The 14,270-nt window shown below is 48.5% G+C and overlaps 1 protein-coding gene across 3 annotated transcripts in view; it reads right to left on the bottom strand.

The window, feature by feature from the left end:
* Window positions 1–10,495: 10,495 nt before the first annotated feature.
* Afg1l (AFG1 like ATPase) overlaps window positions 10,496–14,270 on the bottom strand; it is a 143,815-nt gene continuing 140,040 nt past the window's right edge. The window contains exons 9-10 of one of the 3 annotated variants that reach the window (XM_050120525.1): window positions 13,623–13,736; window positions 10,496–11,446 (exon numbers count right to left, since the gene is read on the bottom strand). In XM_050120525.1, coding sequence (XP_049976482.1) covers window positions 11,321–11,446; window positions 13,623–13,736 — 240 coding nt within the window. In that variant the 3' untranslated portion in view covers window positions 10,496–11,320. The remainder of the gene's footprint in view (window positions 11,447–13,622; window positions 13,737–14,270) is intronic. The other 2 variants (XM_050120524.1, XM_050120526.1) reach the window with 2 other exon arrangements.

Genomic DNA, 14,270 nt, shown 5'->3' with positions numbered 1-14,270 from the left:
TTTTTTGATTTTTCGAGACAGGGTTTCTCCGTAGCTTTTTTTGGTTCCTGTCCTGGAACTAGCTCTTGTAGACCAGGCTGACCTCGAACTCACAGAGATCCACCTGCCTCTGCCTCCCGAGTGCTGGGATTAAAGGTGTGCGCCACCACCGCCTGGCGATTGGTTGCTTCTTTTACCTTTGTTAGAAGCATGGGTGTTTCCCCTTCCCCTTTACCATATACTTGACAAAGCTTCAGTTTGTGGTTTTCCACATTTTAACCCTTATTCCTTAATAAATAGTAAGTGGAATTCTGTCCCCCCACCCCCCAAGTGTTCCATCGCATGCCCACTGGGTGACATGACCACATGTTCTTTACCTCGTTAGGAGCAGTGACACCAGTTCAGGTTAGGAGAGTTCTTTAAGGGGAGGAATAGGAGGAGCAAAAACAGACCCTCAACCTCACACTTCTTTTCTCTTGAACCAAACGATCTGGTTGGCCAACTCTCACTGCACTCTGATTCCCGTGGTGGGTGTGGTGTTACCCTCCAAGTACATCAGGAAAGGGGACTGGCTCCACTGACTTCCCTCTGGTGTCCTGTGAATGGCACAGCTGCCTGTTCACCATTCAGTAGTGAATGTCAGGACAATGATCCCCGTGGGGCCATGCCTGCGGACACTGCCCTCCTACCTGCTTCGGGAACTGGATGCTGTCCTTGACCTTGGTCTCCAGTGGGGTTGGAGGCTATTGCACTGGTTGACTGTTCGTCGAGCCAAGATCAGGTCTGCCTCATCGACAAGCTCTGCCTTTGCTGCTGTCCTTCACCAGTTTTCTAGCAGGGTTTGGATCTTAACCTTCACCACCTGCCCTCCCTGCCCGGCTCTTTCCAGGTGCTCATCCTCATTCTGTCTTTGCTCTCTCCTTGAACTTCTCCTGGGCCATGATGAGCCTGCAGAGATGGACATGGTGACACTGCAGAGGTTGGAATGGGGGCACTGCAGAGGTGGAAATGGGTACTGCAGAGGTGGGAATAGGATTACTGCAGAGGTGGGAATGGGGTACTGCAGAGGTGGGAATGGGGGCACTGCAGAGGTGGAAATAGGATTACTGCAGAGGTGGAATGGGAGCACTGCAGAGGTGGGAATGGTGTTATTGCAGAGGTGGGAATGGGGGCACTGCAGAGGTGGAAATAGGATTACTGCAGAGGTGGGAATGGGGGCACTGCAGAGGTGGGAATGGGGGCACTGCAGAGGTGGGAATGGGGGCACTGCAGAGGTGGAAGCACACCAGGAACAGTCTGGAGAGGACATAAAAGTCTGCATTACTCTTGTCTCTTATATAGGCTTTTAACTTTAGCGTCCATGTATTCAGTACTAGTGTAAGGAGACAGAATTGGTTTTAATGTTTGTTTTGTATGTTTTGATTTTGCTTATCCACTTTATAAACTTTTTCTTTGTAGATATCTGGGATTTTATCCTTAGGTAAGCACAGTATTAAAGAACTGGTTTTTTAAGTTCTTCCTTCCTGGTCTGTTTACTCTCTAGTTCCTTTTGTTGCCAGCAGAACTTGAGATCTGTGTTTTAAAAAAGTCTGGAGAGTCCACGTCCTTTCCCTTTCTGATCTAAGTGTGACAGCATTAGCTATTGCCCCGCCCACCCCACTGACCCTACCCACCCACCCCTGCCTACCCCACTGACTACCCACCCACCCCACTGACCCTGCCCACCCAACCCCACACCTGTGAGAGGAGAGTTAAAGGTTTGCTTCCTTCCTTCATCTTTGTGTATGTATGTTACATGTGTATTGCTGGAGATTGGGCCAAGTGTGCTGTCTACCAGATATACTCCTAGTTTCACACAGAATAGTCTTACCACGAATGTATATGGCATCTGCTCAAATACATGTTATGCATGCATTGATTGGATTATGCAAAACTTCTTAATCTATGGATTAGACTAATTGTTTTTCAAATACTGAATTAGCTTTGCACCCTGACAAACTTCTTCTTGGTTATGATATATAACCCTCTTTCTTGGGGGGGGGACGACAAAATCTACATGGCCCAGACTAACTTCTACCTTGTGATCCTCCTGCCTCAGCCCTCTGAGTACTGGAATTATAAGGACGTACCACCACAGGTAATTTTTTAACTCTTCTATGTGTTGATTATATTTGCTAGTATTTTGTTTACAGTTTTTGTGTTTAGATTCACGAGGGACATTAATCTTTTGTTTCATTTTTTGTTTGTCTGCTATTGCTGCTGGCTTTAATGTCAGAGTAACTCCAGCTTTGTGAGAAGAGGGACGTGCCCCCTCCACTGGGACTTCCTTTCCAGGAAGTTTTAAGTTCCTGGTTCTGATCCACCCATGGTTATGGGCTTTGCTGGCCATCTGTGTCATACGATGCGAGTCTCGAGCTTGTGTTTTCCAAGGATTTGGTCCACTTTATCGAAATCATCCGTAGCGTTTGTGAAGAACTCTCCGTTCTTCCTTTTGTCACAGGTGTGGGATTTTCGCCAATGGTGCTTGACACCCTTTTTAGCTACAGATCCCACCTCATGGCAACATTTCCAAGCCTGCTGAGAATGTCCTGCTTGTGGCAGGAGTCAGTGCAAATGTGAGGCATTCCTCCTGTGTTTAAACCATCACTCCCTCAGGGGTCTGATTGTAGGACGTGTTGTTAGTAGCATCACGGTAGCCAGCTACTTGTGCAGGAAAGCCAGCGAGGCAGAGCAGCAAAGCTTTCCTTGTACTGTTTCCTGAGGAAAAGCACCAAGTTCTTTAAGTCCAAACCTTCTTCGGAACCTCTTGCCACGGTGAGCCATTGAAAACATCTCACGTGGTGCAAGCTTGTAGCAGGACTCCTGTGGCTTACCTCTCACTTGTGGAATGCTCCTGGAGTCTGTGGTTTAAGGCTCTTGTCTTTATCCAATAACCAGGCTGGTGACATCCAGCGACACAAACTAAGGGCAAGGCGATTCCTTGCTAGCTGGGGGACAAACAAAGGTGCCATTGTCAGGCCTCAGCGTGGTGGAGCCACACTTCCCTGGGAGTGAAGGTGGTCATTCAGTGCTGTGTGCCCACGGACACAGAGTGCCACGCTGTTGGAAAAAAAGATGTGTAGAGCTATCTTCATTTCTGACTTTAGAAAAACATCACGAAAACTAAATAGAATTTCATGTGCTTTCTTCTGCCAGGCCAGGGACCACAAATGCCCTGTACTATGTCCCAGCCCTATGTCCCTCCATTGCCCATGCTGGCACATTCAGTGTGCCGGTTTTCTTCCCCTGCACTTCTCTGAAGTCTCCTGTTTCCTGAAGATACGGGTTTACAGGCCCAGCACTGCTGATGAACTTGCATTTGGCATATGGACAGTCTATGTTCTCATCCCAGATGTTTCCGATGAATCACCAGGTTGGGAGACAAGAGCTTCAATAGTGAATTAGCCTTAATTAATCATCCAGCAAGAAGTTCCCATGGCTAACCCTGCTGTCTGATGCAGTCGCTAGGAGGAAACAGTGTAGAGGAGCCATTCCGACCCTCAGCTGCCAAGGTGAGGAGTGCGGGTTCAACTTGGGTCTTCAGGATCCAAAGAGCACGCAAGCCCTCCCCGCAACACTGAGGAAATCAAGTCTCTCGGAGCTGAGACCCATTCTGCTGTCCTCAGCCATGATACAGACCTTCCTGCCACCTGCAAAGCTTGGTGGAGGGTGAACAAAGGCTGGAGACAGCCCCTCTTTCGCTCTTGTCACGTGATCTTTGCGAAGGGCTCTTGCTATGTAGCCCTGCTGGCCTGAAACGACAGATAGACTGGGCTGGCCTCAGACCCGTGGGGATCCTTCCATTTTAGCCCTCTCCCCCCCGCACCCCTTTATTACAGACATCTGCCACAACGTCTAGCCTATCCTAGCCAGCCGCAGCTCTTTGAACGGGACAGGGACAGGCTATGGGAACAGAATAGATCTGAGGACTCCTCACTCCCACAACCCTGGAGCTCCATTTCCAGCCTTGAGGTACAATGGAGGAGACGGAAACGGGGGTAGGAGGTGGCATCTGAGGTCAGGGCAGAGCCTAGGAGGGCTTGGCTTTTCTGGATCCAGGGTCAAGGAGGGTTCATCCTAAGGACCGTGCCATGGGTTTGTCACACTGGCTGCAACAGAAAGGCCTGTCTGACTGGCTGGCCTCAGATCACGCTGGGGCCTCTAACCTATGACAACAAAGACGGCATTGCCCTGGTCCTCTCTCTGTCTCTCACTGGTAGATTGATGGCTTTCCCCATCCGTGCCACAGCAAACCTTCCCATCCATCTTCAGGGTTGACCAGAGGATACAGAAATGGGTGGGGCTATGCTGGGACTTTAGCCAAACACTGAGTCTATTTTGTCCTGAACTTAATATTGTTTTAATGTGGTTCGATGCTCATTTTCTGGTGTGAAATCTGATTATATCAGTACTGCAAAAGTACGAGCAATTATTTTTTAATTCTACAGACTATGTTACTCTAATCAACAGAAATCAGCCGATACTCCTTTAGTAAATAAATTTAATATTCTGCATGCTACAGAGTTTGGTTAAAAACACGATAGGTTATTAGTGCAAGCTGAGGGGTACATTTTGATGACAGCAGCAGTTTTTACACTCTGCCCTCTGAATTTTGGATTCTAAAAGGGAATTGTTAAGTCTGGAGGGCAATTCATGTCCGACTCCTCTTTAAAAATTCAGAAAAATAATATTCTAGCCACACCTCCCCTTCTGAGTTTCTGGAGCAACTGGTCATTTCTCTTGGTGGAGCACTCAGTAAGAGTTAATCAGGGGGCGATGAGTGGCAGGGCTTAGCACTCTGTGCCTCTCCTCAACAGTGCCCTCCCTCCGTCAATCCTCTACCTTCTCCTGTGATTCCGGGCTGAGAACCCTCCATGCCCCCAGCTAGGTCGCTCTGGATGCTGACTATATTAGGTCTATGTGTTCCTGAGAGGCTGTGAGTCCACCTTGGCCAGGCGGGGGGTGGGGGGGTGGGGGGTGGGAGGGGTTCCCATTCTCACTGATGTATATGTCTGCCTGGGCCACACTGCTGGCGCAGCCTGGATGCCAAGACTTGTTTGCATGGTTCAGTGGTCCTTGTTGATCTGTATACAATACCCCCCCCCATTCAGCTGTATGAAATAACCTCCCCTTCTCTTCAACCGTCTATAAAAAATGTGCCGAGCTCCCTTAGTGAGCCTGCCCTGCTGGATCTCCGCTTCTTCGTGCATCTGTCTTTTCTTCTCCCCCTCTTGGCCTCCAGTCAGGTCAAGGCCCTGGCACCGGGCTGGATTTGGTAGCAGTCAGTGAAGAACTGGAGGTGGGAGTTGGGAAAAAGATGCATTTGGGGGAATAATCCACCTCAGGTGGTCTTTATACCTAGCGGAATCAAGAAAGAGTGTGAGGGGCTGGAGAAACAGCAGCTGCTAAGAGCACTTGCTCTTGAGAGGACTCAGGTTCGATTCCCAGCACCCACATGGTGGTTCACAACTCTCCATAGCTCCAGTTCCAGGAAATATAAATCTCCCTTTTGCCTTCCTCTGGCACCAGGCACACACGTGGTGCACATCCATCCATCCAGGTAAACTTACATATGAAATAAATAAATCTAAAAAAAAATAGTGTGCCGAGGATGCTGTATGTCAACACCTTCCTCTAACACTGAGTGTAAGCTTCACAGCTGCCACCAGAGGGCAATGTAGAGCAAAAGCCCTCACCAGCTGCAGTACCTCCACCACGGGCTGCTCAGCATAGGCAGAAACTAACCTGTTATAAACAATCCAGTCTCAGGTGTTCTATTACAGTGACCCCAGACAGCCAATAAGACACCATTTGCATTTCTGGGCCTTGCTCTTTCAGGCAGCGTTTCCAGAAGCTGCATGACGCATGTGTGGTATTACAAAGGGTTGTGTCCTTGTGTGCTTTCCATTGCTATGATAAACATCATGACCTTAAGTGACCTGGGGAAGAAGGGGTTGATTTCACCGTCCGGTGGCAGTATTTCATGAAGAGAAGCAGAGGTGGGAAGGAGAAACTGAAGCAGTGGACACTAAGAAACACGTTTTTTTCCCCTTTGTTTTTTTTGCCTGCTTTCCTATACAACCCAGGAACACCTGCCCACGGGTAGCACCGCCCCCAGTGGGCTGGGCCCTCCCACATCAATCATTAATCAAGAAAATGCTAGCCAGCAGTGGTGGCCGCACACCTTTAATCCCAGCACTCGGGAGGCGGAGGCAGGTGGATCTCTGAGTTTGAGACCAGCCTGGTCAACAGAGTGAGTTCCAGGACAGCCAGGACTATTGCACAAAGTAAACCCTGTCTTAAAAAATACAAAATAAAAACAAGAAAAGAAAGAAAAAAAAATACCTCCACAGACTTGCCTCCAGATGGATCTAATGGAGGAGGCATTTTCTCAATTGAAGTTCCCTCCTCCTGGATGACTACAGTTTGTGTTAAAGTTGACAAAACGCTGCGCAGCGCAGATGGGCATAGGCCGAGACTCCAGTTGTGTTTCCCAAGTCCAATGCTCAAACGCAGAAACAGCGCTGTCGTTCTCCATGGTTGTTTTGGACCAGGCGGGCTATGGGAGCGAGAGCAGAGGCAGTGCCCTCCCTCAGAGATGGAGCTGAAGCTTGCCAACCGGAGGGAACTAATCTTGGGACCACATTCCACGCTTGAAATGACTGCGGATCTCTAAAGGTTTTGGTCACAGGAGCTGGGGGCGCTAGACCCCATGACCACGTTAGAAGGGAAAGCAAGTGTTTCCCAGGCTGATGGCACACACACCTGTGATCCCGGCGCTCAGGAGCATTGCAAGTTTGATGTCAGGTGGGCTGTCTCAAAGAAAACAAGACATTTTAAATAATATTTATGGAGCATACTTATTATTTTTAAGAGTTAAATTAACATTTTTTCCAAACTGAGAAGGAGCTCCCTCGGGCATGCCTTTGCCCTGGGAGGGGATGAGCCTCCTCCCACCGAGCACACGACTGGTGAACGTGGGGCAGGAAACCACGGGCAGCAACAGAAGGTGCTGCCTGGTTCTGTTCTGTTGTTACCACGGGTGAGGAAGCAAAGCAGGAGCCTCTTGCCTCCGGGAGGGAAAGGCGCAGAGAGGCCTGGTGATAGCATCGTGTGTCTGTGTCCTGGGCATCAAGACCCCTAAGTACAGCAGGCTTGGCAATCCCTTGAAAAGGCTTCTCAATCAATCAGATACTGTGAGTCGAGGGCCCAGGCTGCAGAGTCAGATAACACGCTTGCTGGCTGCATCATCACAGGACAGACACATCCTGCTGAACATCAGAATCCCACGGGGAGCGTTAAAGGACTTGGGTGCGAGGCTCCCCATCTCCAGGGATGCCTGACTGGAGGTGGCCCAGGCCTGGGAATAAGCAGCACTGAGATTTCCCAGCCGGCAAGCCTAGACCTCCCTGTCAGTTCACCACAGCGACCACAAGATGGTGCTCTCTTCATAAGAAATGGCTGGTGTCTACCAACCGGAGCAACTATTTCTGTATTAGGCTGTGCTGAAAGAAAGGATTTAAGGCATCTCAGGGAGCCCTGCGTCCTTGAGTGCGACTCCAATGTGTGTCTTAGCAACTCAGCTCTGATTTTGTGGTTTTCTGGCCTCAGTTTCCCTGACTGTAAAATGGGGATAATAGTGCCTGCATCTCAGAAGAGAGTCGCAAGGAATAAATGAGCTATCTAATGAAGAAATTAGCACTGATAAGTGCCGTATGACTGTTTAATAAGTAAATGTGAGCATATCTACTTACTCCTGTTAGATGCAAAGATTGTAAACTTCTATTGTTGTCACACCTGTAAGTACCAGGGCGGAAGCAGAGCAAGGTGGGGAGAGGGAGATTTCAGAAAGATCGAAGCATTTCCTTATGATTCCGCCGAGAATGCCTAAATGTGATTCTGCAGTACTTACTCAGAAATCGTTCAAAATTATGTAAGTCCCCATGTTATCGATCTCATGGTTGTCACCAGCAAATGAGGTCATTCATGGTCTGTTGTTTTTGTTTTGTTTTTTTAATCACAAGAAGAAAGCAATGAATTAAGTTTTTCTTTTTCTAAGAAAAGTTGTCCTGTTTTTTCCTGTTTATTTTTTGTCAAGTTTGGGGTGGGAGGTGAGTTAGGAGGATGCAGAGGCACCTGGCACTTCTGGAGCTGAGTTAGGAGGATACTGAGGCACCTGGCACTTCTGGAGGTGAGTTAGGAGGATGCGAAGGCACCTGGCACTTCTGGAGGTGAGTTAGGAGGATGCTGAGGGCACTGGCACTTCTGGAGGTGAGTTAGGAGGATGCTGAGGCACCTGGCACTTCTGGAGGTGAGTTAGGAGGATGCTGAGGCCCCTGGCACTTCTGGAGGTGAGTTAGGAGGATGCTGAGGGCCCTGGCACTTCTGGAGGTGAGTTAGGAGGATGCTGAGGGCCCTGGCACTTCTGGAGGTGAGTTAGGAGGATGCTGAGGCACCTGGCACTTCTGGAGCCAGGCCTCCTGGCCTGAGTCTCGGGTGAGTAGAGCCTTCGTTCCACTGCAATGCTTGCTGGGATCTTGTCTCTCAACCCACATGCTGAGCACTTCCAGTGAGAACATGGGTTCCTAACTGTTCTGCAACCCCAGAGGAAAGACTGGAGAGTTGCGAATGTCACAGATCACAGCTGGAAGAAAGACTAAAGTGAGGCTTCCCAGTTGGGGTTGTTACATGCTGCACTTCGGTCTTAGAGGTGGGGTGTCCCTAACTAAAAAGTGAAGCCCTAAGGTGTTCCACAACCTGGAACTATTGATATACTGACTGATAGGCCAAGTGGAAAATTCCATGTCTCACCTCTTATCATGATCAAAATGCAGGCCCGGGGGCTGGAGAGATGTCTCAGCAGTTACATCTTCACACAGCCTAAAGGAATATTCCACAACCCCCACCTTTTCCTCTTCAACCTGTGCGTCCTTCCGAAGCTCCGCACTGAAGACAACCTCCTCTAGCAGAAGCCCACCCCATTGCCATGTGCACAGGGTGCTGAGCTCTCCCACTGGAGTCTCCAAACAAGCTTTCACGGTCCAAACCCGGACCAGAACAAAGAACTCCACACACTCAGGGAGTTTCCTTTTCTGTCAGTCCTCTGTCCAGCTGTCTATCCATCCATATTGTCTTTTTATTAAAGTAAGAAAAAAGAAATGTGAAAAGCAAAAGGTAAGTTTTAGAACTGGGGTGTGCCTGGGTGAGACAGCTCAGTGGTGTTGTACTTACCTAGCATGGGGGAAGGCCCTGAGTTTGGTATCCAGAACCACAAAAATCCATCCATCTGCTCACCCACCCATCTGTCCACCCCTCCATCTGTCCACATATCCAACCGTCCACCCATCCATCCATCCATCCATCCATCCATCCACCCACCCACCTGCCCATCTATCCATCCATCTGCCCATCCATCCATCCATCCGCCCATCTGCCCATCCATCCATCCATCCATCCATCCATCCATCCATCCATCTGCCCATCCGTCCGTCCGTCCATCTGCCCATCCGTCCGTCCATCCATCTGCCCATCCATCCATCTGCCCATCCATCCATCCATCCATCCATCCATCCATCCATCCATCCATCCATCCATCCATCCGTTCATCTGTATGTATATGCATACACTGTTACACCACATTTAACTTTCAGGAAGCCCTAATTCAAACTTTTTCCATGCTTAGGTACCCCACTCATCTATCTGTTTGACATAAAAGAGTTAATATCCAAAACAGAATGGTGAGGACAGATCCCTCCCATTAGATGACAAGTAGCCTCAAAGAACCCATTTACATCGACAGGTATGTGATTATTAGACTACTCTCCCAAATAGTTGATTTTCATATCATCTGGGGGTTTCAGGGTTTTTCTTTTCTGAAGGGGATTAAAAAGATCTTTTTAAAAAAATTAGTTATTATTTGCATGTGTATGTGTTGAGTACAGGCTTAGTGTGGCAGTCAGAGAATAACACTGGGACTCTGATTTTCTTCTTCAACTGTGGGTTCCGACCCACATTGTCAGGATTGTGCAGCGAGCCCTTTGGTCTGCTGAGCTATCTCACTGGCCCAGGGTTTAAGATTATTTTTCTCTTTTAAAAATAATACTTTTTTTTACAATTTATATATATGCATATTTGTCTATGTGGGTATATAAATGGGCATGAACATGCAGGTGCCCCAGAGGCTGGAAGATGTCTGTGGGTGTGTGGTGGGCATGGGCATGTGGTGCCCCTGGGGGCTGGAAGATGTCTCTGTGGGTATGTGGTGGGCATGGGCATGCAGGTGCCCCTGGGGGCTGGAAGAAGGCATCAAATCCTTGGGGGTTGGAGTCATAAGTGGTTTTGAGCCATCTGACACAGATGCTAGGAACTGAACTCTGGTCCTCTGAGAGATCAGCAAGTGTTCTTAGCTGCTGAGCCATCTCTCCCACCCTTTAACAGCTATAAGCCAAATCCCCTTTTGTGATAATATTTAGCAAAGACAGGTTTTACTTAAGTGACTCAGACAAACTGAGTGAGGGAGAAATCAGCTTTTATTTACGGATCTTCAAGTGTTCTCTCCTGTTTCCCGCGAGGTCCAGCTCTGCAGACTCAGCATCCAGGGCTGGCAGTGAACTCTGCAGTGAGAGTGGGCGTGGCTGACACAGTAGGGCACCTGGGGTGATGGGGTTCACTCTGCTACTGGTATGGCTGTGGCTCTGCCTCCTCCGGTGGCTCCGACAACACATTCCTGGTACCTGCCCTCCTTGGCTAGCAGAGGGGATACCTGCCTGGTAGCTGGAACTTTCCACTTATTCCTTCCCTGACGGTTTTGTGATCCACGTCCTCATTGACCAGGTATTGCCTGCTAACCTGGTTCTATAGGTTAGAACACAGATTCTCTCTAGCACAGAGGAATCCACCAGGCCTGGAGGTGACCGCAACTCGTAACCGACCAACAAACAGGAATATGGAGGCCAATGTAAAATGCTGTCCCCTTCAGTTTCCAAGGTGTGGCTACTGTGCAGCCTGACTGGAGGTGCCCAGGCTGCTGCACTTGCTGCCTGCATGTGTGCAGGTTCAGTCAGGTGCAGCATGTCAGGTTCTACAGTAATCTTCAGGAGCCATGATTCATTTTAGATGCAGAAAGCAGTCCAAATAAACGGGCAAAACATGGATCTACAAAGACGGGACCTCAGGGTCCTTGTCCACCGCCTCAGGTGACCAGAGTTTGCAGGACAAAGTGCACAGTCGGTGATGAGGAGATGATGTCGTCAAGTCTCGCAGCCTTCACCAGTCGCCCGTCCTTATTCAGGCGACAATGACCTTACTTCTTGCTTCTGTCCCCTTCGATCCAGTACTGCTCAGTTTGCATCTCTGTGAGCCGGGAAATGGTGCGCTGGAATGCGAAGATCTCCTCCTCCCCAGTGAACATGGAGAGGCCTGCCGAGTCCTGAAAGCAGGCAGAGCAGACAAAGCAAGGCCCAGTGAAAGCCGGTCCCTGCGAACCCGGGCTAAGAAAACCTCCAGGCTTATCTATTTAGATCTTTTTTTTTCATACACAATCTCTTAAATGAGACTAAAATGTTAATTGATCTAAACTAATAGGTAATTAATAAAACCAGGAAGAAAAAAAATATCTGATCAAAGCTGAAACAGAAACCAAAAGATTCTACTCAGAAGGAGGTTCTCTGCAAACTCCAAAGGAACATGCTGGAAAGAAATCTCTCTCCAAAGGTAGCTAATGGCAAAAGTGATTGTTTTGCTAGGCATGGTGACTTACCCTATAATCCCAGAACTCCATAGGTGAAGACAGGAAGGTGCAATCTCAAAGTTAACAACCCCCAAAAGAAAACCAGCAGTTGTGGAAAGTTAGGAAGCCCTGGACAGATCCCTGGGGAGCCTTTTCTAGATTGAGTGACTGGAAGGTCCTGTGGGTCCTGACTCTGGAGAGCCTGCCTGAAATCTGGCTTTGCAAAGACTGGAGCTGCTTTTGGTCCTTAGCTACTGGAATATTGGTAACCTTGCTGAAGGGTATATTGGGGACGCCTCCTGCTGTGAAGCCAGACAACACCCTTGGCCTGAAGACGTCAACATGAGCTTGTGGATGCAAAGACTTTTCTTTCTCCGCTTGGGGGTTTGCTCTTAAGTTCTTTCAGAGAAAAGTTCAATGCTCCTAAGCCCATCTTCCCTAAACTCATCCTCCTTAAGCACATATTCTCCAAGCCCAACTTCCTCAACCCATCCTCCCTAAGCTCATCCCCCCCTTAGCCCATCCTCCCTAAATCCACCTTTCCTAATCCCATCTCCCCTACCAAGTCACTGTGACTCTAGGACCCTGAGGTCACATTCTCTGATTTAGCCATGCTGGGTCCCAATCTGAAGCCTGACTCTTAGAGAAAATTTAAAAGCCTGTGATGGGAAGCTGGTTAGACTGCCTAGTTCCTCAGGTGTACTGACAGCACACAGGGACTGCTCTTTGAGAGCCAACATTCCCACAACGCCCACATCGGGGTTTAGGTAGCTATTCCCACACCACTGAGGTCTGAGCGTTGTGTCTTTCCAAACTGCCCATTCTGAAATCTTAACCACCAAAGGAGCGACACTAGGTGACAGAGCCTTAAGGAGCTAACTAGGTCTTGAGAGTGGGTCCCCAAGAATCGGATTGATGTCTTCATTAACAAAAGCCAGGGAGATCTTTCCCTCCTTCCATCATGGGAGCTCTGACTGCGGAACTGGGAGAAGCAGCCTGCATGGTGGGTAGGCCACACATGTCGCAGTGTTTCGTCACAGCGGCCTGAAGACTAAGACACACAACGCAATCACGTTTAAACGTTAATCTTTTGAAAGCATTATTGGACCCTTTCTCTCAAACTCTTAGGATGAATACTGTAGATTCAAGTCAACAAGAATTCACCGTTGGACCTACACAAATGCGACCCCATTCTTGGGGTCAGTGTTGAAATTTATTTTTTTGAGGCTTAATTATTTTTTTATTTTATATGTATGGGTGCCTTGCCTGCATGTATGTCTATGCACCATGTACATGCAGTTTGCATGAAAGCCAGAAAGGGGCATCAGATCCCCTGGAACCAGAGGTTGTTAGCTGTCATGTGGGGGCAGGGAATCGAACCTTGGTCCTCTGGAAGAGCAGTCAGTGCTCTTAAACTGCTGAGCCATCTCTCCAGCCCCAGTTGAACTTCTGACTAATAGTTGACAGCTGATCAATATACCCCATAATGCTCTCACAGAAGATGGGAATGCAGTCCCCTCTGCTTGGCCTGGGATGAATTCAGAGTCCAAACTCCAGAAAAACCCCGAGGCTAGCACAGAGAGGTGCTCTGCAAATATTTGCTTAATGGAAAGCCTGGCAAAGAGCCATGGATTTCTTTCTTGTAAGTTGGGACTTGCTAGGTTCTCTGCTGTACTGTTTCTGCTATGTGACAATGAAGCACTGACCTACATACTCAATAGGGCCTCTAAGACCAGACTCTACACGTGCCAATGCTGAGACGAAGTCAGCTAGACAGCATTAACTCGGTGGTTCCTTCTGCAGAATGTAGCGTGTGTCAAGCCCCAAATCATCAAACCATCTTATAATAAAATGAAATCATGCTAATACCACCTACCTGGCTCAGCCCCAAATCGTCCATCAGTATTCTGCTTTGCTCTGACTCACTGTCATGGTGTTGATGCAAAAATAAGCTTGAGATGGGGGTCTCCGCAGAGCAGATCATGCGCACCTGAACCGGGGGAAGGAGCACAGGGTCGGACGCCACACTCAGGCTGGAGGAAAACTCTCTCGCAAGATAAAGATCTGTTTGTCATATAAGGAGCTTGGGCTTGGCTTTTAAAATTGTCTGTGGTTTTTTTTTTTTTTTCGAAAAGTTTTTAGTGAACTAGTGGTTTGAAAACCACATAGCACTTCTCAATACATTTCTGCACATCTTAGACCACGCTGTGATACAGACAGAAGGGGCTTTATACAGGGAAGCCCAGGCCTATGGCAGCCTCAGCCCAGATCCTCGGGTCCTACTCCAGTGCTCTTGCCTTTACAGCTATGGTCTGGATGTCATCTGCCCCTTCAAAACTTGTGCTGAAGAAATATTCCCACTACAAGACTATTAAGAGGTGGAGCCTTTGGGGTCAAGATGGTTCCATGGAGATCTGCCTAAATCCATTTCTTTTTCAAGATTTAGTTTTTATTATGAATGTCTGTGTGGATGTGTGCAGGAGGGCCTGGGTATGTGTAGGGGTTCCTGGGTGTGTGCAGGGGT

The sequence above is a fragment of the Alexandromys fortis genome, unplaced genomic scaffold (assembly GCF_014885135.2).
Source record: "Alexandromys fortis isolate MF-2015 unplaced genomic scaffold, M_Fortis_MF-2015_v1.1 scaffold_175, whole genome shotgun sequence".
NCBI classification, from domain to species: domain Eukaryota; kingdom Metazoa; phylum Chordata; class Mammalia; order Rodentia; family Cricetidae; genus Alexandromys; species Alexandromys fortis.
This window is presented reverse-complemented; position numbering and strand designations above follow the sequence as displayed.